The sequence below is a fragment of the Xenopus tropicalis genome, chromosome 6 (genome assembly GCF_000004195.4).
Source record: "Xenopus tropicalis strain Nigerian chromosome 6, UCB_Xtro_10.0, whole genome shotgun sequence".
Taxonomy (NCBI): Eukaryota; Metazoa; Chordata; class Amphibia; order Anura; family Pipidae; genus Xenopus; species Xenopus tropicalis.
The window spans coordinates 99,017,154-99,044,342 of NC_030682.2; the positions used below are offsets into that span (position 1 = coordinate 99,017,154).

A 27,189-nucleotide genomic window follows, 5' to 3' on the forward strand; every position below is an offset into this window, starting at 1 on the left:
AGCCACCTACAATCTCCCCTTTCTGTGTTTTGGGTCCATCTAGCACACCCACCTGCACTGTTTAAAATATAAATTAAATGTTTACAGACATTTCTTACATTTTTCCACTTATCATCAGATGTCTGCTGTAAGAGACTAGAGTCCGACAAAGACTGGGGTTGTGATGTGTCCTAGAAAAAGAGATATAAGGAATTGGTAAGAGACATTAGCCACAGTGGCATAACTTCCAAACACTAAAATGTTAACTGCCAAAAAAACAACAAGATCTGAGAAGCTTTCCTGTTTCTTGAAGGGACTTTTTAAATAGAGCTTGCATTAAAATTGCGCTTAGCCTATTCTATTAATAGACCAGAAAAGCTATGAAGGGTAGGTGTGTCCATTCGTAAGACACCTCTCTTACAAAAAAATACAAACTGGGAATGCGTTACAGCCAGATGATTTAATTTTAATTGATTTTTTTTAAGACACCATCAACAATTCTTTATCTTTACATATATGCATAATGTTCTGTTTATTAAATTACAGTTTACAGTTTTAAGAACAGTCCCAGATCCTCAGGAATGGAGGACAACACCATGTGAAGTTTTTGTTTCCTTACATAATGCTGTGCAGCCTACTGCAAGAGAACATAACCTTGAGTTACCGTAGTTACAGTGGATGTTCCTCCAGTAGGAGCTGGTGTTGTTTGGGATCCTACCACATGCATCTTACTTATATGTGTATTGAGGCTTCCCAGGCTTTTGAAAATGCAGCTACAGTCAGTGCAGTGATAAGTGGCGCCATTCTTAACCTTCAAACACAAGCAAAACAAATAACAAGGTTACAAATATAGGAAAAAAACAGTGCTGTCCATTGGTGGCCCGTAGGTAAGGTTGCTACCTCTCCTGCCAGGTAACTCCGGGCAGGGAGGCTGGGCATGATGTCAAATGGGTGGGTCACATCATTGTGGGGGCCGGGCTATGATGCGGTGATCAGCAGTTAGCCAATCGCCGCACCAGTCTTCGAGAATCCAGCCTGGTTTTCCAAACTGAGAAAACCGTGCAGGTAGTTTTGACCCAGACAGCCCTACCGAAACCAGACAGTTGGCAACACTACTTGCAGGCCCCCCTTGTGTGGCCTGCCATGTGTATCGCTGCTGTGATATCTTTGTGTAAGTTTTAAATGGTATCATTACTGCCTCCCCTGCTGTACGCTGCCTGTGTGTGCCATACTCTGCCTGCCATACACTGCCTGTGTGTGCCATACTTTGCCTGCCCTATGCTGCCTGTGTCAGGTGAACCTAATGGGGGTTTGTTCTGGGATTTTGTTAGCTTCTTTGTTAGCATACCACCCTTAATGTAGTTATGGTTCTTGTGATAACATGGTTTGAAGAGGGTGCGGTTTTAAAAATGGGGAGTGGTTAAAAACTGGCTTCAATTGTTGGCCCTCTACCATGTAAACCATAAAAATTCTAGTCCTCGGTACCACAGAATTTGGTCAACAATACTGTAATTTATACTTTAGACACTGGCAACAGGGACAGAAAAGGAAATTAAAAAGGTGGAAAATTAAAAATAGTCACATTAGAAACAAACTTTTACCGCTTTTCAAAAATGAAATTCGCCTTCTTCACATCAAAGCTTTCCAACCCCTCATCTCCAAGAATAAAAAGGCATGTATTTTTTATGAATTTACATCTAACAGTTGCAGATTGTATTCATACACAACAATTTAAATTTTAACACAATTGCACAGAAAGCCCTCTGCAAAGGGCAAAAAAAGCTGAAGTAATATTAAATGCATGAAAAAAAGATCTGGTTCCTTTAATCACTTTGACATAAAAAGCATCAGACAACAATAGCTAGACAAGGACATTTTCTGAAGATGTCACAGCATCACTAGAAGCAACTACTCAAGTCTGTAATTTTCTGGGGCTTTGGCAAATCAAAAGTAAATGTCAAAAAGCACTTTGACCACCTTTGAGCCCTCAGAAGAATCACTTCATGAAACCTCAAAGGAGTATTTTCAATTTCTAAATAGACGACAAATGCACATACCATAATTACCTGAGAAAATGGTTACTTTAACTTTAACAGTGCTTGTGAATTTAGTAGGACTGAATTATGGGGTCTTGTAAACATTTTTTGACACTGGGTTCATTTACCAAAGCAGCCCAGGATTCGGATGCATAATATTTTACCCATAATGCTACAAATCCCCAGCTTTCCCCAGAAATCAGGCATTGTTGTGGATGACCACTAAATGGTAGACTTTCTGTCACAAAATTAAGAAGCCATAATGTGTTCTAAAGAAAACAATTGGCCCATAAAATTTTGTACCTATAAAAATGTACCTTTACCTACTAATTTCTACTAATCCAACTATTAATTTGGAATATATATTGAAAAAAATATATAAGGGCTACATAGATCACATAAGTGTTACCCTTTGTTCTGACACCAGATATTGCTGCAAGTGTCTGTTGGTTGGTAAGCAAACAAAAAAAAAAGAAAGGTGTCTATATAAAAATTACAGCCTTGGGTGCAAAGGCGCTGCATGCACTCCCTCACTTGTGTGCCCCACTAGACATTTCTGCATTTCTAGCAAAGGACCCAAGCAATCACAAATGACCATTAGCCTTAGCTGTATGTAATACATACATATGATTTTAGGAACCTATACCAATTCACTTAATTGAACTCTTAAGCAGCTTCATCTTACTTAATAAGAATGCTGTGTCTGAATAAATATACTGTACAATTAAAGGGGACATATTGTGTAAAAAACAATATTGTGCCAATGAATTGTGCTCATCTAAATACAGAAAGAATCTACTTTAAAAAGTAGTGTTTTGGGCAAATTTATTAAAAATATCTAGCGGCACTCAGCACACTGCACTGTAGGATAGGAAGCAATCAGCAGCTAGGCTGACCTGATAGGGAACCGATTCCCGTGACTGTGTGACTGCAGGGCTGTGATTTGCTATCCCCCTCCTACTGTGCTTCTGGCAGAGACCGTTAGGACTCGCTCACCCCTCATTTCAAATACGGACAGGGACCTAAGAGGATATATAGGGAGCTCAAATAAAGGGGCTATTTTTAATGTTAATGATCATTTTTAGTCCAGAGTGAAACCAAAACCACATATTTATTATTACAAGATTGGGGAGTTACACTGATGCTATATGTCTACTTTAAGAAAAACTTTTTTATCCCAACGATTAAGAATCAAATGCATTATTTAAATCCAGTTGAATAGCCCATGAATAAACCTGTGATCCTGTTGATTTACAAAACTAGCAACATAAAGTTTATAAGTGCTGGAGAGAAAAAGCGTACTGCAGTGCTGCAGTCAACTCTCATTACCGAATGGGTTTCAGCAGGCATAATGAGCAATCTATAGTTTGAAAGCTGAAGGAAACTGTGTGGTTAAGTTTACCTCTGAGTGAACTCTCTGTATGTGAGACTGAAGATTTCCTTTCTGAGAAAATGCTGCTGGACAAAAAGCACAAGCATGGGGCTTTTCACCTGTGTGCTTCACCATATGGGTTGCTAGTGCCCCCTTTTGATTAAAAGCTTTGCCACAGATGTTGCATTTGAAGGGCCTTTCACCTGAAACAACAATAAGGCAGGGGGGAAAAATAACAGATGAGTTACTTCTGTTTGTCTAAGCTCCATAGGTTTACATTATACATTTACAATGTTTTAAAAATACAATTTATAACATATACATATAGACATACATTTCCTTTACATGCCCATAAACCAAAGTAAGTCTAAACGTTCAAAATGACTTGCATATTGGTTGCTATTAGTTTAGAAATCTATTTATTTTTACTTATGCAATACAGGTATAAAATCTGTTATCAGGAAAGCTCTGAAATATTTGCAGTATACAGTATATACTGCTGAAACATTTCCGCTGCTCTGAAAGGAAGATGGAGGAGTCGGCCAGGAACGTACGGAGACAGAAGAAATGTGGTAAGGTGCAGAGAAATAAAGAGCTGTGAAGGTTATGAGAAAAAGTTTGTAAGTTATTATTTGTTTTAATGGGATATAAGGACATGATAAGAATAAGATAAGAATTCTGGCATCCAGTCTTCTGGATCTAAAGGTATTTTGGGGTGCACTGTTGCTAATGGGAAAGGCAATTTCCCATAGATGACAAATGTAGTTCACCTTTAAGTAAACTTTTAGCATGTTACATAATGACCTAGTCTTAGTAACTTTTTATTTGTTCTTCATTTTTCATTGTTTTTCAATTATATGCCTTCTTCTTCTGTCTCTTTCCAGTTTTCTGTGGCACCAACAGCCAAACAACTATTGTTCTGTCAAACTAAAATTGTTTTGTTATTGTTACTTTTTATTACTTATCTTTTTTTTTCAGCCCCAACCTGGATAAAATATCCTATGCATATTCCAGTATAGTGTTAAAAAACACAAATTATATAAAATAAAGACCAATCCCAAATGGTTTCAGAATACCGCTATCTACATCATACAAAAAGATAATTTTAAAATGAAGACCAGCCCTGTAAACCAAATTCTGGTAAAATTCAAGTAGCAGTCTAAAGTCTAAAGCCAAGTCTAATCATTACACTTGATACTAAAGGCAGAAGAATACACAGGGGTAGGCAGGTCACTAAACATAAATGTACTCTGCCTTAGTGGACCCTGAAGTATGAAGGTTGTACGAAGGTGCTGTGAGTCTGCAACATATTCCCTACCAATGGCTGCCTGTTCCTTTTAACAGCATATCTAAGAATGCCAGCAAAAGCAAAGAAAATTAGGTAAAATGAACAGTATAATATGATTTGAACAATTCTATTTGATTTAATTCTATTTATTGGGTAGAAGTATTTAAAAATGTCTAATAACACTAGAGACAAGAAAGTAAACTGTTGTAGTAGTTAGGCAACAACTTGATCTCGTATTCTGAAAGTGCTCTGTGCACATTATAGAACTGTTAATGATTGTACTCAACTTTCTTGCAGTTTTAAGGCTGTTAAATGACAGACGATGATAAGATACTTAAAGCCTATTTAGTTAACAAATAAGCTGGAACTTTAAAACAGAAAAAAATTATTTTAGGAAGATATTTTTCCAAGAAGAAATCTGACAGTTAGTTTTTGCTGGCACTAGGGTGACCTCTAGTGGACTAAACCTATAACTGTCAGTATAGCAATAATATAGCATAACAAAGGTTGACAGCCAAGACTGAACACCTGCAGCATTCAGATCTGTCTATGAATACCTGCAGCATTCACATCTGTTACACAGTAGTCAGAGCAAATAGCAAAGAAGAACAAGCATGACTGATATAACAGCTGCCACTCCTGATTTCTTTTAATGCCTAGCTGCTACATAAGATGACTTGTGTTTACTGCAGGGAGCTAATAGAAAGCTGGGATCACTTGCATTTCCAGATCACAGAATAATATTCCAGTGGCCTATGTGACATTACTCCTAAATCATAAAAAGCTGTGCATTTACCATCGAATGTCAGCATTTTACATTGTTTATAAAGGTGGGATTGGTGAGAGAAATTAAAGAGCTGTATAGACAAGCATGAGCTCACATAAATCTTTAAAATTAGAATTATGACTTTAAATATCCAATGTTCTTCAAAGAAAAATTCACCCCAAAGTTATAATTGCTCTTTGAATTTTTTTTTTTTATAACTTATGGCATGGCAGTGTGCTATGTTTTTTATTTCCCACCAGGGGTGAGATTGGGCACATGGCAGAACCTCCATAGTGGAAGACATGTGGGCCTCCAGTACAAATGTCAGAACTGCTCATTGTGCAATGTACCCTATAACTGAAAACCTGGAACAAAAGTACACTTTCGGTCATTTATTTATAAGTCAACCATTTCTAGCAGTATATAATGCTGCACAGTCACAGTACGACATTCCTTCCACTTCTTGCATCATGACACAGATACTAAAGGTTTTTTTGTAAAGCCCAATCAGATATCAATCTGTAATGCCAACTAAATTTTAACCATGCAAAGACTAGGAAGCAGATCTGTACCACACATAGTTATAACTAACATTTACTGTTAGCAATCGAGGGCAACCTATTATTGATTAACTTTGTTTAGAAAACTGCAAGCAAGCAATGAAAAGCAAAAATTTGATTGGTTGCCACAGGTTACATTAGCCATTGATACCTTATAAACAATAATAATGTATTGGAGTAATATCTAATGCTGATGCATTAGCACAGTGATGCCCAACCAGTGGTTCGTGAGCAACATGTTGCTCACCAACCCCTTGGATGTTGCTCCCCATGGCCTCAAAGTAAGTGCTCATTTTTTAATTTCTGGTAAGGAGGCAAGTTTTGGTTGCATAAAAACCAAGTATAATTGCCAAACAGAGCCTTCTGTAGGCTGCCACTCCATATAGGGGCTACCAAATAGCCAATTATAGCTCTTATATGTACCCCCAGAAACTTTTTCCATGCTTGTGTTGCTTTTCCATTTGACTGTAGCTCACGGGTATAAAAGGTTGGGGATCCCTGCTTTAGCAAATAGATGGCAACCAAATAGCCTTTTAAGGCACAAGGAAAGCCCCATTCACTGGGGGTAGCCAATATGTTAGACAACCCAAAGTGAATTTAATCTTAAAAACAAAGTTTTTTTTACCAGGCCCAAGAAATAAACTAACATCTTATTATTTATCATTACCAGGGGTCCTTAGTCCAGATGTAAACATATGCAGTAGCATAGTTACACTACTGCACATGTGCGAATCTAATACTGAAGGTGGGCAGCTTGGAAGGATAAGTAAGATGGTGGCATTATGCCACAGTAGTTTTTTCCCCTGGCCACTGCATTTTTTCTCTTAAAAATACACTGACAAAAAAACCCATAACGATTACACTCACTGGCGAGAGTGGCGCCTAACATAGTAATACTCCCCAGTAAATGGGGCTTGTCTTTTAAATCTTCATAGCAATCCCACTTATCATAAATGTTTAATCCCTATACAGAATATTTAGGTAAAGGGTATGTTTCAGATTAAAGCAAGGTGGGTTAAAATATAATACATGCTACAAGATTAATATTTTATTATATTGTAAATGTAAACCCTCTAATTCTTTATGCATTAGATACTTCTGATGCACATCAAACCTTATACCTGTGTGTATCCTTATGTGACGGGTTAACTGGCTTGGCTTCTGAAATGTTTTACCACAGTGGGGACATGAGTAGGAAAATCCACTTCTGTCTATGTTTCGATTGTAAGATCTAGTATTTGCAACCCTGCAAGAACAGAAAAGAAAAATTAAAGAAAACAATCTGCATCTCACATTAACTAATAATTAACTAACATTTTGCAATCCTGGCTACAAGCAGCTCAGTGTGTCATTGCCCTTAGGCAGCCAGCAGAGGTATGGACCAAGCAGGTGAGGGGGGCGATAATCTCAGAAAACAGCAAACATGTGGAAACTATGTCTGCTGTTGCATGTATACCTATGCCCCCAGTGTCACAATTATAACATTCTTACCTACTAGTTTGAATTTGTAGCCATTTTATTACATTTTCAGTTCCACGTCACTGTTGGTTGCTTATGTATGCCTGTAAAACTTGTATACTACAACAAAAGCATTAAAAAAAGGGAATTCTGACCAACAATCTCACTACACAGAGAGAAAAAATGATTGCTTTGATTAGTTTTATTTCATTTTAGTGGTTTAATTGCAATCTGCATTGTTGTTTATAAATGTTTTTCTGGGGTTAAGCTACTGTTAGTGAAGTGTTTGGCCTAGCAGTCTAGACCATGCTGATTTCTGGAGCAGTAATCTGCTACCCCAAGTAGTAAACTGCATAAAACTACTAAAATCTGTTTCTGATATATGGCTAAATACTTTTAAAAATATTTCTTTGTTTTACAGTTTTTAGATATTTAGGCCTATATCTTGTTATAGAGGTGAAATTACAGATTTAGAAAGTTATGCTGCCCTGAAAGAAACAATATATAGTTTTCCTAGGTAGACTGAAATTCTTTCCCAGGAAATGCCCCTAAAGAATGTAAGTGCTGGCACTTAAAGCAAATAAAAAGGAAAATTCAGCTGGCACTTACAGAATTGACTGTATTAGTGGTAGGGTACTATCTGGTCACATTCTGAGTTCTACCTAAACTGGCCTGTTTGGAGAAGCAAAAGCTTTCCATATTTAATGCTAATGCTGCTAGTATGCTGTAAGGGGTTATGTTTTACTAATCACCGATTAAACTGTGTTATATTAAAATGATCAAGATCCATGAGGAAACTTGTAACCAGTAAGAAAGAGTAAGATTGCATTAGCAGAACTACCCACCTAATCTTGAAGTGTGTTTTCATATGCTCTTTAAGTTGTGGTGTAGAGTCAAATGTTTTCTTGCACGACTTGCAGCTGTATGTTTTGCTTCCCACCAGCTCTTGCCTGTGTTCTTCCATATGGAGGGACAAATTATTTGGCAGCGTGAATTCATCCCCACATTCTGAACAGATAAGAGTCTGCAAAGAGAATTGTTACTATTGTTTTCCATGTAGCAGCTACAGTCGCACGATCAGCTTCTGGTCACCTAGTGTAGAATTCATTCCTTAAAATATCTTGCTGTTTTGTAAAAGATTATTTTGTAGTACAGGTATATGGTCAACATCACATCACAACATAGGTGTCAGCAAGAGTGAGACTTAAAAAAAATTCCACTGAGATTCTCTACCTTTAGGCATGTTAAAAACTTAAAAAAAAAAAATGACCCCATACCCTAGGGTAGGGTAACTAGGGTATAACATAAAGCACAAGAGAATGAGGCTGTTCTCTCATATAAAGGGCAACAAAAATAATTACCTCCTCTTTCTCATGGAGCATTATATGAGCTTTGAGACTTGCAACTCGAGAAAATTTCTTCCTGCATGCTGGACATGTAGGGTCATCCACATTATGTGTAGCTTTATGAAGTGTCAGGTTAAAGTCAATATTAAAGGACATTGGGCACTGATCACATCGATGAGCCTGTGTAACAAGAAACAAAATTTTTATGGTCAGAGTCCATAAATAAGATAAATAGCCCATAGCATCCATAATGTAAATTATGCCTTCCTATTAAATTGATTTACTAGTCATTATTTTTATGTATGTGTACCTTATCATTCCTCTCATGGTCCCGCATGTGTCGCTGGTACTGAGTTTCTTTAGGAAAGGAGAGCAAACAGATATCACACTTGTGAGTTGGTCCATGATAGGCATAACTATTGTTCTCATCATTTGGCGTTAAAACTCCATCTGCAAATAAGAAAGGGTAAACATCCAAAGTCATATGCAGGCTGAAGATTTGTTATGATTTGGCACATTTAAATAAATTCACATTTGGCCATAAACTAGCCATACAGGTAACGGTAGAATCATTGTAGGGGATATAAACTCTGTGTAGATCCACACAGGCTGATGTTCTGAAGCTCTATAAAAACTGCCTGCGAAAGAAAGAAGACAATCCACTATGTGTGCCCTTGCCCTAAGTTGGACTCTATAGGGGTTATGTAATAAAAGTCACTAAGTTTGCCCAGGAGCAGTAACCCATAGCAACCAACCAGCAGGAAGCATTTACTGGTCACCTGTTTAAAAGCAATCATCTTATTGGTTGCTCCTCCTCTCCCATGGGTAGCACAACAACCCCCAGCACATAATTACAAACCTCAGATGTCCCCCAACAACTATTTCCAAATGCTAGCAAAATCCCAGAACAAAGCCCCGCCAGGTTCACTTTCCAAAGGCAGCATAAGGCAGGAAGAGTATGGCACACACAGGCAGAGTAGGGCAGGAAGAGTATGGTACACACAGGCAGGGTAGGGCAGGAAGAGTATGGCACACACAGGCAGGGTAGGGCAGAAAGAGTACGGCACACACAGGCAGGGTATGAAAGGAAGAGTATGGTACACACAGGCAGGGTAGGGCAGGCAGAGTATGGTACACACAGGCAGGGTAGGGCAGGAAGACTATGGCACACAGGCAGCATAGGGCAAGCAGAGTATGGTACACACAGGCAGGGTAGGGCAGGAAAACTATGGCACACAGGCTGCATAGGGCAGGCAGTGTATGGTACAGAGGCAGCATAGGACAGGCAGAGTATAGCACACACAGGCAGGGTAAGGCAGGAAGACTAAGGCACACAGGCAGCATAAGGCAGGCAGAGTATGGCACACACAAGCAGAATTGGGCAGGAAGTGTGTGGCACACACAGGCAGGGTAGAGTAGGGAAGAAAATCATGTCTATGTAAGTAACTGATCATGACCACACCAAGATGAACAGTTTGTACTGCAGTATGTACAGTGACACAATGCTGACACTGCTCCTACAGTCTGAGGTGTGAACAGGGGAACAATATAGGAGCTTACACCCTGAGTCTGGGGTCTTACAGGTGTGAACAATCCAGGAGCCTACAGTGTGAACAATGCAGGGGTTTCCATGTGTGAACAATACAGCTGCTTACAGGTGTGAACAATGCAGAAATTTACAGGTGTGAACAATACAGGGGTTTACAGCCTTAACCTGAAATTCGAACAATGCAAAGACCAGTTAATCTCAGTGCTGATACCATTTGAAGCTTACACAAAGATAAGCAGTCACAGCATAACGTATCTATGAAACATATCTATATATTTCTCTAATTTGCCTGAAAAGGTAAAAAGGTTCCAATAGGTGGCAATAACACTAGTTCCTTATTTTTACTGCTAGTACAAGTTGTATCTCAAAGGTGTTTATCCCCCAAAACTTAACAAACAAATATTTTGAATGGAGTGTATGCTTGTATTATGTAAAATATGGACTTACTTTAAGCAACCTTTCTGTTGGTCATCATTATTTTGCATATTTGGTCAACTTCCAAACACTTTTTTTTAGTTCAGGTGATTTTAGGTAGTACACCAGAAATTATGACTTTCTTCTATTGCTTTCTATATTTTAACGTTTAAAGTTTCAATTTTACACTTCCTTATGGTTTTCTAGAGCATCTCTGTGAGGGTGTTCCGACCCCGTAAACCTTTCTCATTTGATACATTAGTTGATACATTTCTTATTTTTAGCCCTGCTGTGCATAATCCCAGTTTAATTAATATCAGCTGTTGTAATGTAACAAACTGTAACAGTTTAAAGTCTTCACCTAGATACTGAGCTGCTAGCCTGAAACACCAGAGAGGAACATGACGTTTACACACAAAAATAAAAAACAGAAAGCAATTGAAAAAAAAAAATATTTTCTGGAGTACTATCTGCCTGAGCTAAAAAGAGTTGTTGGAAGGTGAACCCAACCCCTCAAACCAATTTTGCCTGCTTGTAACTAAAATGATCTCTAGTTGTAGGGGCCACTTAACCCAGCAACCAAAAATTAATTATTTTGTTTTTCTTAACTGTAATTCTGTAATTGCATATTTCTTTCTTTTCAAGTCCTCTTCTTTTGATCCTCTATTCTTAGTTCCAAACTGCCACCTGGCTGCAAGGGAATTCAAGCACTAGTAACCAGATTTGTAAAACTAGAAAATAATATAACAAAGTCTAATTGCAAACTGTCTTGGAATGCTGCTGTCTGAATCGTGCAAATCCAGTTAATTTTAGGGCCTGTGGCACACAGGGTGTATTATTCTTTCATCCAGGATGGTAGCACCCAACAACTATTTGATATCTCACTAGTGAAAAAAAACTGCTTAAGGTGGCCATTTTATTTTACAGAGGTATTTTCCTTGAAAGGTTACATTTGATTAGACCATGATATAGTTTGGAGATTACTTACTTGGCTCATTAATGGCTCTGATCCAAGGACAACTGTCACCCTCCCTTTGTATTTGACAATTCTGGTGCATAGGGTGCTGGAAACTTTGTTGGTGTTCTCATTGCTCTAACTAGTTACCATCCTCTCCTTTTTGTCCAAAGGCAAGTAACCCATATTGTCTTATATAAGATTATATATATTTTATTAAAGTTTCTAGGCAGCTGTTCCTCTTGCTCCACTCACTCCACTCACTCAACAACAACAAACTCTATTAGATTTATACAAAGGTTCTCCAATAGGGAGCCTGCACTCTTTTGCCTGTGTCACAGATGTTTATTTGTTCTTTTCTTTGTTTATCTGATCAGGTTTACTCCTGGGTACATATTAGGTGTCGATGTTTGCCAGTAAATTCTCTTCTTAGGGCTCTGGCACACGGGGAGATTAGTTGCCTGCGACAAATCTCCCTGTTCGCGGGCGACTAATCTCCCCGAAATGCCATCCCACCGGCGAAAATGTAAATCGCCGGTGGGATGGCATACGTGGTGGCGCGATTTCAGTGAAATCGCGGAAGTTGCCTTGAGAGGAAACAGGCCAGATATCAATCAGGCGGGTTAAAAGATTTAGTCGGATCAAGGACCACATCGGCTCGTTGATGCGGTCCCTGAACCAACTGCCCCGTTGCCTCCATTATAATTCGATCATTTGGCCGCAGGCCCCTGTAGGTGGGGATATCGGGAGAAGATCCGCGCGGATCATCATGTGTATGGGCATCTAAAGCCAACAACCAACTGTTTTAAAATTTGAAACAGCCAGTCTCAATTAGCATTCGCTCACCCCTTCACAAAGTTGGTCTGGGTGCCTTGCCCCCCAGGGAAAATTATTTCCACGACTATTTCTTCATTAAATTATCATGTAAATCACAGTTTTTCATGGGCACTCACCCCACTGATCCGGTCGTCGGGGTGCAGCGCCCCAGACGCGTAGCAAATGGAGGCAGAGCAGTCACGAGAAGTTGTGCTTGAGATAAGCTTTGCAGAATACAATGCTGTTTTACACAACTTATCTGTTGTCCACTAAGGCTAAGGACCCACGGAGCGGTTCAATCACCCGCGATAGATCTCTGCTATTGCAGGCCATTATCCGCTCTGAAATGGCTTTCCATTGGCAACAATAAGAGTCGCCGGTGGAAAGACCTTTGCTTCGGTTTTCCAAAGTAGCTCTTAACGAAAGTAATTTTTCCACCAGCAACAATAGGAGCCATTTTGAAGCGGTTAGTTGTCCGCGATAGCAGAGATTTGTTGTTTGCAACTCAACCGCTCAGTGGGTCTTTCATCTGCCTCCATTGCTACACTATAAAAGTGTTTCTGAAGCAAACATAACAGTACTAGTGCACAGCAACAGTACATTATATTTTAATTACTTTAAAACACTTTCATTTTTTGGTGTTACTGTTTCAAAAACATGTATACCTTATCTACATTTTGGTAAAAATAATGTACTCTGGTCTGATAAACTGGAGTTAGTAAATATTAGAAACAGTAGTCTATTATTTTATATAGTCTCACTCTTGTAAGAACTTTGAAAACTGCTCAGATATGATTTAGGTTAAACAAAATATCCACTGTTAAACTAGTAAGACAGCACATAAACTTTTGTTTCCTTGCCTTGGATCATTGGTACCTGGATATATAGTGATTAATCAACTATGATAGACTTTTTCCCCTTAAAAATAATTATTTTAACACTATCAATTCTTAAAATATGTATCCAGATATCGGATCCATTATCTGTAAACCTTTTATCCAAAAAGCAACGAATTACAGAAAGACCATCTCCCATAGAATCCATTTTACTCAAATAATTCAGATTTTTTAAAATTTTTAATTTTTATCTGTAATAATAAAACAGTACCTTGTACTGGATTATATAATATAATTAATCATTATTGGAGGCAAAACAATACTACAAGGTTTAATTAATGTTTAAATAATTTTTTAGTAGACTCAAGGCATGGCGATCCAAATTATGGAAAAATCCATTATCTGAAAAACCCCGGGTCCCAAGCATTCTGGGTAAAAAGTACCTGTGCAACCAGCAATATGAAAAACAATAACATATATGTACCTGTCCTTTTTCTAACTGTCCCAGTATCTTTCTGTATATTATATATCATTGAAGATTATTTGTACATCCCTAATAATTCAGTTTGTCTACATTTTTGTCTCCTGGAAAAAATTTATTTTTGCTGGTCTTTTTTGTTTTAGTCTCTTTCCAGTATCAGAGAATCCAGATGTCTGCTTTTTAGGGATGCACTGAATCCACAATTCAGTTCGGGATTCAGCCAAGATTCATCCTTTATTAGTAGGATTCGGATTCAGTCAAGATTTGGCCATCAGCTGGATTCAGCTGAATCCATGTGCCTGGCCGAACCAAATCTTTAAAATCACATGACTTTTTGTCACATAAACACAAAATTTTTTCACTGCGCTGAATGCATGGTTCTCTTTAACCCTTCCATGACCTAATTTGCAAAAAATCAGTTCCGTATTTGGCCAAATCCTTCACAAAGGATTCGGCGCATCCCTACTGTTTTCCATTAGAAGGGTGTGCTATCGTTTCTCCTAACTAAAATACCAGGCTGATGTTGGACCCTTCCACATCTGTTAATGCTAACAAAATCAATATCTGGATAGCTTTAGACCTGACAGAAAATATAAATGCCAGACAGCACCACGAAAGAAAAAATACTTGATACTTTATTTCTGTATCCTGCGTGTACGTTTGTAGTATTTTGCATGTTTATTACAATTGCTGTATATAAAGACTGAAATCATTCTATTGTGAATTATATGTATAATCAATTTCCATATTATTTTAGCAGGTATAAACAACTAACTGAATACAAAGAAATATAAAGATCTTAGAATCTGCAGAGCTTAGTTTAGATAATCTTGTCTCTTGTCTCTCAGTATTTATTAGGCTGTTAGCTAGTGAACCTTAACCCTCTTTTAACAGAAAACAATGTACTGTCTTGCTAACAAGTAGATGCAGGGCAAAGTAGCAGTGTTAGGGTTAACCAGACCATGTAGTAAGCAGCAGGCAGTCATTAGGGAGCCACATGCATTAAGTGTATGGTTTCTACCTTGCAGCATAGGGACTTTTATTCCCTTCAGTGGTTTAATGACAAGAGTAGTTAGATATTGAGAAGAGCGGTGATCGCTGTTTAATTTCAAAAGCAATTCATCTTAAACTGAAGATATATGAATAGATGAAAATCTACATATCTTTTCTAGTGGGAATATTTTAAAAACAATGTTAAAAGAACTAAACCCTAGTAGCCATTGTGCTGCCATGATTGCCTAAATTTTACTTAACCTTTAAAGTAATACCAACAGGTTTCAGGGTTTTACAGAAACTTGTCAGTAATACTTTATAATACCTTCCTGTTGCTCTTCCTTTTTTTTTTTTTTTAAATAAAACCCTTGCTTCCCCCAGCTCCCAACCCCCCCCCCCCCCACACCCCCCTTCCATTACTTACCAGTGTCAGTCTCAAACATCCCTTCTAGCTGCTGCAGCCGTGACGTCTGGCTTTGGGGTGGGGTAAAGACCTGTAGGCACTGTCCAGCGATGGTAAGCAACAGGGCTCTGGGGGGTGGCAAGGGTTTAGTTTTAAAAAGGATATAAAGCACCAGGAAGGTTTTTTTTCAAGAGATACTATTCACGTAAAACCTAGAATGTGTGTTATTCAACTTCATACTAAAAATCCACCAAACTGCAGTGTATGTTCATCATGTATTAACATATATCATTACTGTTTTTCTTGCTGCAAAAAATCACATTCTAGAATAACAATTGTTTGCACCAGGTGAAATAGGCTAAGTGAGTGTGTTAAGAGAGTATACTTGTCTAACTGATTTCTGCCTATACACTAAAAGGTCTGCTTGTTTGGCAAGGTCATCAAGCAAGCAGATCTTTCCCCAATATGCCCATCTTGAAGTGGGTGATATCGGATTGATCTGAATGTTTGGCCCTTTGGCAAAGTGATCAAATTGCATTGACAGGATGCAGGCTGTGGGGGCAAGGGCCTCAAGCCAATGTGCTCCTCTCCCAGACAAGATTTTTAAACCTGCCCGAATGACATCTGGCCGATTTTCAGCCAAATATCAGGCAGGCAAGTAGGCCTGTCTGAGGGCCCTATACACGGGCTGATAAACTACCAACTCTGTCCATTGGCAGTTTTTATCAGCCTGTATATGGCCACACTAACTGCTTTGTTATGCCCATTTGGCAAAAAGTATGATCGCTTACAGAAGGGAAATTGAGGGTGTGCACAAAAAAACTTCATATTGAAAGGCAATCAATTCCTTGAACCTAGAATCTGTTAAATATAATAGGTTAATCCTGGGTATGAAGGACAAGGTAGTGATGAGCGAATTTTTTTGGCAGGCATGGATTTGCAGCGAATTTCCGCATTTGGTCACTGACGAATTGTTTTGCGAAACTGAAACTGCCAGAGGATTGGCTGACTTGCAAGTCGAGAATCAGCCCTGTGTGGCACTAGCCTAATTAATTTTAACGTATTGAAAATCATGATTATATATTTACACATATTATGATATATATAAACACATACAGGGTTATGTAATAAAAGACACTAAGAGGTATATTTATCATGCAGTGTAAAAAGTGGAGTAAAACATTACCAGTGATGTTGTTAATAGCAGCTGCTATCAGATGCTTTGCTTTGGTTTTCTAACTGTTGAAATCTAATTGCTGATTGGTTGCCCAGGGCAACATCACTGGTAATGCTTCACTCCATTTTAAAAACAGCATAATAAATATACCCCTTAGTTTGCCCATGAGCAGTAACCCATAGCAGGAAGCATTTACTGGTCACCTACTTATTTTTTTAAGTATGTGTTGGCCCTAGAGTGATGCATCCTCCAGTTTGCAGGGAAATGGTCATTTTTAGAACAGTAGTTTTCAGAAAGTAACTGCTACGCGCGTAATAGCGTGCGATAATATGGCGTGTATTGCTAATATGGCGTGCGATTTTTCGCACATGGTGGAAATTACTGCGCGTGCATTAAAATATCACATAGAATCGGTCATCGCGAGTTAAATAACGCAAAGAACATTGCTTCTTAATTATGACATGTGTCCTTTTAGTGAATCGAGCGTTAAGTTGCAAAAAATAAGAAGAGATAAAATTTTTAACGCATGCTATAAATAGTGCTCGTTTTATCGACCTTTAGTGAATCAGCCCCTTAGTGCCTTTAATTACATAAGGGGGTAAGAACAGTGCAAAAATCTTTAAGGACATGTGTAAAGCACAAATGCCTTTACAAATAAGGTCATGGATATTTTTTTATTAATGAAACATGTTCTGCAGTAAACAGAAACATACTAATGAATTCAACATATGGTATTAGGTACACTTCCATACAATTTTTGTAGTCTGGCTATTTTGCTTGCTTGTGTCTTTGCAAGCAATACCACATTGGCTCAATTATATTGAGATTAGAGCTCTTTGGGGCCATACAATCTGGTCACTGTTATGCTGCAAAATTAATTTAGAAATTGATCATTTGAGCTCCACTGAGTTCCTCATTGATGACACTGCACTTATTAGCAGTGAATGTGCCATTTCTGTTAAAGAAATGCATCCCCAAAGTTGCAAGGAACCTCCAACCTTCACTGTTCCCTGCAGACATTCATCCATGTACTGTTCTCCAGCCACTGGTTAGACAAACCGCCTTCTATGTAAACCAAATATTTTATATTTTGAAATATCAGTCCTGTTGTTATTTTTCTGCACCCCACTTCATGTGTCTTCCTCCATAGTTAAGTTTTTTTGGCTTTGTTTCCACCTTGAAATGGCTTTATGGTCACAATCCTTTTATGAAGCCCACTACTGAGTTATCCAGACTGAAGATAGGTGTAACGGGGTCCCAGTGGCAGTTTATGCCAATTCTGAAATGATAGCTGTGCTGGACATCTTACTAATTTGGAAGGGAAGTAAGCTTGATGGATTTTTTATCTGCTGCACTCAGTTTCCATGTCCAAAGATTCCTATATTTATGCAGATTTTGAAAAAAAAGAGTTCCAAAGTGCTTACCTTTTTGGTGAATATGAACAAACTGCAACTTTAGAAGCTCAAGCTAAAGCTCTAGAGAAGAAAATTTCAATGCTCAGAAGCAAATTTCAGCGCTGAGGTTGACTAACATACTTGAGAGGAGCTTTTTGCTCACTAAGCAAAACTAACTACATCAGATACTATTGGGGAATGAGAACAGCAAAGGGTGATGAGGCAGTCAGTTGTGTAACAGTGAGAAAGCCTAGTATAGAAAAAAAGGCCTAGGCCAAGTCAGATTGTACTTATAGGAAATTCAAGACATATAGGGTTTATAGGGAGATTTCAGCTGGACTTAGGATTAGTAAGAAAATTAAAATTGGTGTATGGTACAAGCCATCCAGGGAAAGTGAACATCCAACTGAAGTTCACAATTAGGTCAGATTATTATGGGTGACTTCAGTTATCCAGACATTAACTGGAGTAATGAGGTGGGCAAGTAAGTTAAAGCATGGAGGTTTGAAAATATGCTAAATGGCAACTTTTTATCTCAGTTCAGGATTCTTCTAGGAAAGACTCGCTTGGTCTGGTAATAACTAATAATACCAAATTTATCTCTAGTATTTGCGTGGGTGAGAATTTAGGGAACAGTGACCATAACATTGTCTCCTTTGACTTTATGTTGTGGAAACAACTCTATATGAAAGTAAGACACCAAGGGGCCAATTTATTAACATTGCGATTTGAGTTTTCTGTGCACTACAACTCACAAATTTAAATTAGGGTTTCTGAAGCTCTAATGTTTACTAATCATAAAAACTAATAGAAATTGTCTGAGCAAAATTTGAGTGATTTTTTTCCATTTAAATTTTTCTAAAGTTATCAGTTGTCATTGAATATAAGTAGAATGTGATTCTGCTTTGTTCCAGTTTTTTTAAAACATTTTGAAGATTTGAGTTTTATCATAAATAAGGATATTTTAAGTTTGGCAAGTTTTTACGTTTTTCCAATTAAAATTAAAACTCAAAAATTCACAAATCTGAATCCTGATATTTAGGCCTATATATATATATATATATATATATATATATATATATATAAAATATGTATAAATACCGCACTCACAGGACTTATGAAAACAAAAAAGTATTTATTAGCAAGGACTAACGTTTCGGCTGACACAGCAGCCTTTCTCAAAGTGAGTGTGCAACAAACAAATCCCCCAATAAACCCAACAGTGGCGCCAAAACCAGTATGACATCATCAACTGGGCGTGTATTGTCAGAAAAAAAGAGAAAAAAACAAAAAAAGCAAAATCTAAAGTGAAAACAAGATTTTCGGACAGAAAAGGACAAAGTGCAATTACCAGTGTGATTAATAAAGGTTGAACACCCAATGTGAGAGAAATTGATGAAAAGTGGATGTTAAAATACTTGTACACACATGTGCTGAACTATAACTCAATCCACACTCACCAGCACACCCTGGCCTTTCCACTCTGTTCCACCTGGTGCACAGAACTTTTAGAGACGTCGGCACTCTCCACCACGATCCAAAATTGCACAAAATACCGGCACAACAGGATTTGTTTTAGCGGGATAAACCCTGCTGATTTTAATAGTAGCTAACCATGTAACGTTTCGGGGGCACGCCCCTGCGTTGATTCCAATGGACAGGTAAGGTGTTGGTGTACGAACCTAATCAAAGGACGGACCGCCATACACTCTATACGTAGTCCAGCCACCCCTGGACTACGTATAGAGTGTATGGCGGTCCGTCCTTTGATTAGGTTCGCACACCAACACTTTACCTGTCCTTATGGAGCATTCGCATATCTTATCCGTTGGCCCCATTGTGTATCCTTCTCAATGCCATCCTTGGACCAAGAGTATAGTGTGTGGCGGTCCGTCCTTTGATTAGGTTCGTACACCAACACCTTACCTGTCCATTGGAATCAACGCATATACCCCACTAAACGACTCAGTTTTGCTATGACTTTATTGACCTTACAAAACGCTCCCTGGTCGGAATACATTTGTGCACAATATTGAAATACTGGGTCCCCTGTATCATATGGATTCCATCTTCATTTGTGCTACTAGCCGTCCCAGATCACTCTACTGCTTGTCACGGTGTGCCCACATTCCTCACTGTGCGCACATATACGCCCTCCTTGAATGAGCCGCTAAGCCAGTAGCGCTGCTCTTTGTCTCTGACGGTCACTGCATGACGCAAACCTATGACCGTCTTTTTGCTACGCTCGGTCTGAGTACTATATGCGGGCATCTCAATGCTACCTTTTGCCCCCTGTCACTACTGGCGTCCCCTTTTTAACTGTACCCGGGATTTGCATTACCCCATCAATTCGCGTTGTGAGTTATAGTTCAGCACATGTGTGTACAAGTATTTTAATATCCACTTTTCATCAATTTCTCTCACATTGGGTGTTCAACCTTTATTAATCACACTGGTAATTGCACTTTGTCCTTTTCTGTCCGAAAATCTTGGGTTTATTGGGGGATTTGTTTGTTGCACACTCACTTTGAGAAAGGCTGCTGTGTCAGCCGAAACGTTAGTCCTTGCTAATAAATACTTTTTTGTTTTCATAAGTCCTGTGAGTGCGGTATTTATACATATTATACTTATACTTTGCTATCCTGCACCCAGGCATTATTTATCTCTACCTTTACGTGAGTGCCTGATTCCTACACTTGCATTTGTATATATATATATATATATATATATATGCCTATACAGTATATAACATATAGACATGCAAACTTATATAAAGGCATCTCTGCAATATATTAAATGGAAAATACTTTTCACAAGGTTATACACAGAAGGAAAATGGGATGTCTTTAAAATGCTGCTTAAAAATGATATGTCAGTATATTTCCCTAATAAGTAAGGAACGACTTTGCAAAGCAAAACCTTTATAGTTTGATAAAAGCATTAGCGTTAGTTGGAACATCTGAGACTTTCAGTACAAAAACTCCAAGAAATCATGCAAAAAAGTTATAAGAGAAGCTAAAACAACGAAAAGAACATTGCAGTGAGGAGCAAAATTAGTTTAAAATTATTTTTTAAATAAATATACAGTAATAGAAATTAAGCAAGAAGTTGTGAGACCCCCAAAGGGAAGTCAATTGATTGATGAGAGGAGGGAAAAAGTAGAGATTCTAAACTTCTATATTTCATGTGTTTACACAAATGAGAAGCAGCTTATGAATTGTTCTTGTTTAACTAACAAAATTCTAATAATTTAATTATTTATGCAGGGTCGACTCCAAGGGGCTGATTTACTAATCCACGAATCAGAATTGGAAAAATTTGGATTGGAAACGAACATTTTGCGACTTTTTCGTATTTTTTGCGATTTTTTTTTGTCGCCGTTACGACTTTTTCGTAAATTGTTGCGACTTTTTCGGAGCTGTTACGATTTGCGCGAATTGTCGCGACTTTTTCGTAGCCGTTACAATTTGCTCGTATATTGTTGTGACTTTTTCGTATTGAGCGCTCGTAAACCGCAGGCAAAACTTTCAGACTTTGCATGATTTTGGAAGCCTCAAAATGGCACTCTGCAGCTCCAACCTGGCCCAAGGAAAGTCACGATACTGAAGCTTGAATGAATCCGAAACTTTTGTACTCGGCGCGATGGCTACGAAAAAGTGGGGGCAATTTGCGCAAGTCGTAAGGCTACGAAAAAGTCGCTACAATTTACAAAAAAGTCGTAACAATTTACGAAAAAATCGCAAAATACCGATCACTACGAAAAAACGCATTCGGACACTTTTCGGACGTTCGTGGATTAGTAAATGTGCCCCCAAGTCTAAGTAAACCAAGGTCCAGGGCCCTTTGTTATTCATACCAAAGTACTAAGAGAACTAATCTAACTTTTCCAAGATTCTTAGAGATCTAGCATGTGCACATTTGCCATGGTTTCAAATTTGAAGGTTAAACCATCACAACTAAATAATGCACTGTATTTCTTCAGTTTTTGCAAAAAGAAAAGTTCAGAACTCTAACATGCAGTCTTTCCTTGACATACAAATTCAAAAGCCATTAAAGGACAAGGAAAGGCTAAGTCACTTGGGGGTGCCAAAATGTTAGGCACCCCCAAGTGACTTTAATTGCTTGCCTTTTACCCCGGGCTGGTGCCCCTGTTAGGAGAAAACAGCACCAGCCTGGGGCACCTGTAGCAATGCGCTTCCTCCTTCCTTTTGCCGGGACCCCACGACCGGCAAATGCGCAGTAGAGTGAAAAGCCGACTTCTCTGTTAAAGTTTGGCCTTTCCCTCTACTGCGCATGCACGCGCACGGAACCAGGAAGGAAGAAGCGCTGCAGGTACCCCGGGCTGGTGCTGTTCTCTCCTAACAGGGGCGCCAGCCCGGGGTAAAAGGTAAGCAATTTAAGTCACTTGGGGGTGCCTAACATTTTGGCACCCCCTAGTGATTTTGCCTTTCCTTGTCCTTTAAATGACCATCTAAAGCAAGTATTTTTTTTATAACTAAGATGAATTTTTCACAGCACAGCATATATATAGTACAATAGAAGGCACATTAAGCACAAAAAAAAGCAACCTAAATGTAGACCCTGTAAAATAAAGCTTAAAAACACTGTATAACATGCTTGTGTGTAGTGCCAATGTACACTTTGGTGTTTTGGGGGCTGATCTCTGCTCTACGTAGCTGCACTTAAGCCGGTGATGTACCCATTAGTGCAGCTACACTGGTCTGCGAATGAGATCAGATCCGCTTCTCTCCATCTGCCTACAAAACACAGGCAGAGAAGTGGACTGTATACCACATGTGACTGTGCCCTTAGATGTGATGGCCTCAGCAGAAGTGTTTGTTATGGCAGTGTGACTTAACTACTGTGTGACCATGTTGTTCAAAAAAAGATTTCTTTGATAGACAAAGCATTTGCACTGTGCTGTTATTTCATGTTACGTTGTCCTTTGTATTTATTAATTTATTCTAAAACATATGAGCACTTCAAAAGTTGTCAATTTTTCAAAGAAAACAAAATATGTAACGTTTCATATTTTTACTTCTACTGCTGTAAATTATGTGCACAACTGTATGCTTTCCTGCAATCTACCATTTATTAATTAAAAAAGCACAACATTTAGGCTTGACTGAAGAACATTGTGTATACTTTGTATGGTTTTCGAATGATTTGCTGCCTTCTTCTACTTCATTCTAGCTTTCATATAGTCTTACTGACCCCAGAAGCTATATTTTATTGTTAATTTATATTACTTATCTTTCTATTTAGGCCTTTTCCTTTTTATCTTCTTGGCTCTCATTTAAACCACTACCTGGTTGCAAAGGCAAAGTAGACCCTAGAAATGCTATACTTCAAAAATGTAGATTGCAGATTGGCTCAGAATATCACTATATCTACAACAAACTAAAAGTAAACCTTAATGTGAACTACCCATTCAAAGTTTTTTTTAAAAACATAATAAACTGTTTACTCTACACTGGTAACAGTTGTATTTGCTTTAGATGATTTAAAACAGTTGATATAAATAAGCTACAATGTAGGCATGTAAGGGTGTGAAATATTAACAATATTGCACACACCTTTGGCAACTTTCATTTATGGCCTCCCCTGGAACGGAACATGCACAATTGTCCTATTACTGGAACTTGCAAGCTCTGAATGGACAGGCTAAAGGTGAAGCCAAACGGCCGATTAGTCACTGCAATTTTTAAAAACCAGTTACAGTAACTTATTGCCGCGGTGCCAAATTCCATATGCAAATGTGCAGTGCTTGCCTGTCCTTTTCTATGCTCTGCCCTGGTGACTCTAACTGTTGAAACAATGTAACACAAGGCAGCAGACTGACAGACTTGACTTGCTGGAGCAGACTGACAGTTGCAATATTGTTTAAAAAGTAACAACCAGGAGTTCAGCAAATGCTGCTTTCAATAGCAATTCAATTTACAAATAACTTTTAAAACGCTACAAATTTTTAATTATTTCATATTGGAAAACTGCTTAGAGTAATGTTTTCTTTTATTATACAAAAAATATTTTTGGGGTTGACGTGCCCTTTAACAGAGAGAATCAAGGGGTGCAGTAAAGATACTGCGGCACATTAAGACAGGCTAGGGTGCCAATAAATGCTGAATGGAGTCTTAGCAGTGCCAGTTACTGCAGCAATGTATGTTGTAACCAATATTTCAGGGGGCTATTTTGCACCTCCCTTTATTACAACATTTCGAGGGGTCTGCACCTCATTTTTTCAGGTTACAAAGGGAGGCAGAGATCCCCTTAAACGTTGTTCAATGCGGTTTCCGGCAAAATAAATAGCATTGTTCAAGCAACTGTGAAAGGAATGCTAAGGCACTTTATTTCCTACTGGTATAATTCTAGATCAGTGTTCCCCAACCAGTGGCTCGTGAGCAACATGTTGCTCTCCAATCCCTTGGATGTTGCTCCCAGTTGCCTTCAAACAGGTGCTTATTTTTTAATTATTAGTTTGGGGGCAAGTTTAGGTTGCAAAAAAACAGATGTACTGCCAAACAGAACCTCCTATAAGCCTCTAGTCCATATAGGGGCTTCCAAATATCCAATAACTGTCCTTATTTAGAAACCCCAGGAACATGTATTATGCTTGTGTGGCTCCCCAAGTGTTTTTACATTTTAATGTGGCTCACGGGTAAAAAAGGTTGGGGACCCCTGTTCTAGATGGTGGCAATCACTGTAGCAGGACAACAGGCAGTGCCACCAACTGCACTATTTTTAACTATAACGTCTCAAAGAGAAACAATTCTGCAACATAACGATTAATAATAAGCCCCATATCACAGGCTTCTGATACAGATGTACCCTCACTTCCTGCTCATGTTTTGATGGCAAGCTTTGCATAACAGCAGCTCAGCACACTGAGGATACAATTAGAACTCAGCGTTGCAACACCTGGCTGTGTACTGTACTACAGCTCCCAGCATGCCCTTTCAAACACATACGCCAGGACTGTGTAAAATAACACTTCCAGCACAGTACTCCACAAGCTACCATTCTCTCACTTCTTCCCTCTGTAGTCCCGGTACTGCTCCCTCCACCCATATCATTCCGCACTCTACGGGCGAGGCGGCCTTTCACTACATCCGGGGACTATATGAATTTCCACACAAAAACATAACCTAACATTACACCATGATGCCCTCTTCCGCTCTCAGCTCTACTCACTAAGCATTCCTAACGAGTATTATTTTTTTTTACCTGGCTCGGATCCTCCCCGTGTTTTGGGGGGTCGACCCCGCGGCATTGAAGCTCGGATTATTTTTTCTTTCGGGTTAATGTATCTTCTTCCTCTATTTTTTAGCTGCGGCGGAAGCAGCAGGCGAGAGATAGAGGGAGGAGAAGGAAGGGACGCGTCCGCGGCGGAGGGAGCGAAGTGGGCGGGGATTGTATCGATGACGTCGGTGGTGGAATTATAAGAGAAATTTTCAGATACCCTAGCAGTCGTACTGTAATGTGACTTGGCGAAGGGGACACAACTTTGGATCTATACTAAAGATCGCATGGGAGAATGCATTTCCAAAACAAATGGAAACTATCGATTTGTTGAGATTTTTGTGTGAGGGCATGCACTTTCATCCGCCATGTTACTTACTGGCGATGGTTGGTACGGTCATTTGGACACTTTGGAAGCAGAAACCTAATGGTGCTTAGTTTAATGAGTTCGTCAACGGGAATTTCTGCTGTGCATCTTATACGTCAATTGTTTCAATCCGAGTAGGATGTTGAAAATTAAAATGACCAAGACCTTCCAACACAAAAGTGCTTTGTTTTGCTTTGAGTGTGGGCTGCTAAAGAAAATGTGTGTGTAGCGCTCTACGGCTGGCTTCGTGTATAAAGCGATTGTTGTGGGCTTTTGTATACTGGTTTTGTATACTGGTTGGTTGCAGGATTTTAGCTTGATCCGAGGATGAGGAGGATAAGTTGTATCAGTACAGGCTGCTGATTGTGACTGACCGACCCCTGCTGCCTACTGATTATCCCTACCAGCGTATTCAATGGAAATGTGCTGTGTATAGGAAATGTTTCTTCATTTAATGCAGTGTATAGAGTTGCCTAAATAATATTCCTTTCTATCCTTACTGGCTTTCCTATTAAAAACATTGGCATCAAATATTGTGTTTACTGGTGATAAAATATTCGCTATGTAAACCCTAGTTATTTGAAGAGGTGGTTTGGGGGCAGAGATGGATTACCAGGTCACTTGAACTCGAACACCGCTGGCAGCTGGATAGTTCAACCCCCTTTTTAAGATGATTTGCAAGAAGTTTTGGTACCAGATTTGTGGCTGACATTGATTTACATTAAATTGTCTTTTAGTTTTTTCTATGGAAGCCAAAACTGTCGCTGCAATACAGGGGGAGCATGTAAATCCAGCCTAAACATCACAGTAACCCAATTTAGGGAATAGTAATAACTTTCTTTCTATCTTAACTATCTTTAGTCAGTAGTGAGTACTAATTTTGAAGTTCTTTCATGTCCTACCGGCAGGGTGTGTATAATAAGGAAGGTATTCATTACTTGCAAGTCTATTTATTGTGCCATTCCACAATATAGCACAATATATATGTACCCTTGCAAGGCATGAATACCTGTGTTTTAGCCTGCTGTTCCTACATAGTGTACTTATTATGTAACTCAATGTTGAACCAAAGATTAAAGTACAAGGAAAGCCTTATTTACTGTTTGTTTTTTATCCTGGGTTGATGTTCCTGTTCAAAAAAAAAATTGCACAAATCTGGTGTTCGGTTTATTGCTATTTTTAAGCCTAAATAAAGGTGCAAAGGATCTCTAGGAAGGAAGGGTAATATAGCAGCATTAAAAATTTATTGAACATCAGGCCAGTTCAATTTTTTTTCAAGGAGGAGTACGGGCTCAGGAAGAAAATTTAGCAATTCCTTGGAGGGTTGCCTTACATATTGGCACCCACATTAATTAAGCTTTTCTAGTCTTTTAAAGGAACAGTTCAGTGTAGAAATGAAACTGAGTAAAATGGATAGACTGCACAAAGTATATAAATATTTGTAATCTAGTTAGGCAAAAATATAATCTATAAAGGCTGGAGTGGACAGATGTCTAATATAATAGCCAGAACTACTTCCTGCTTTCAGCTCTCTAACCGCTTAGTCTTTGACTTTGTGGGAGGGCCATATGGGACATAACTGTTCAGTTTGTGAGCACGCAACTGAAATGGTTATGTCCTATATGGCTCCTCCTCAAGTCACTGATTGGTTACTGACTGCTAACAGCCTAGAGAGCTGAATGCAGGAAGAAGTGTTGTGGCTATTATGTTAGACATCTGCCGACTCCAGCCTTTATAGATAACATTTTTTCGCCTAACTA

The 27,189-nt window shown here is 38.7% G+C and overlaps 1 protein-coding gene across 2 annotated transcripts in view; it reads right to left on the minus strand.

The window, feature by feature from the left end:
* The window catches only part of znf236 (zinc finger protein 236), a 74,918-nt gene extending 49,006 nt beyond the window's left edge, over positions 1–25,912 (minus strand). The window contains exons 1-9 of one of the 2 annotated variants that reach the window (XM_012965379.3): positions 25,048–25,912; positions 15,274–15,380; positions 9,116–9,255; positions 8,821–8,985; positions 8,305–8,483; positions 7,123–7,247; positions 3,418–3,590; positions 644–790; positions 99–170 (exon numbers count right to left, since the gene is read on the minus strand). In XM_012965379.3, the coding sequence (XP_012820833.1) occupies positions 99–170; positions 644–790; positions 3,418–3,590; positions 7,123–7,247; positions 8,305–8,483; positions 8,821–8,985; positions 9,116–9,255; positions 15,274–15,292 (1,020 nt within the window). In that variant the 5' untranslated portion in view covers positions 15,293–15,380; positions 25,048–25,912. The remainder of the gene's footprint in view (positions 1–98; positions 171–643; positions 791–3,417; positions 3,591–7,122; positions 7,248–8,304; positions 8,484–8,820; positions 8,986–9,115; positions 9,256–15,273; positions 15,381–25,047) is intronic. The other variant, XM_012965378.3, reaches the window with a different exon arrangement.
* Between the last annotated feature and the right edge of the window lie 1,277 nt (positions 25,913–27,189).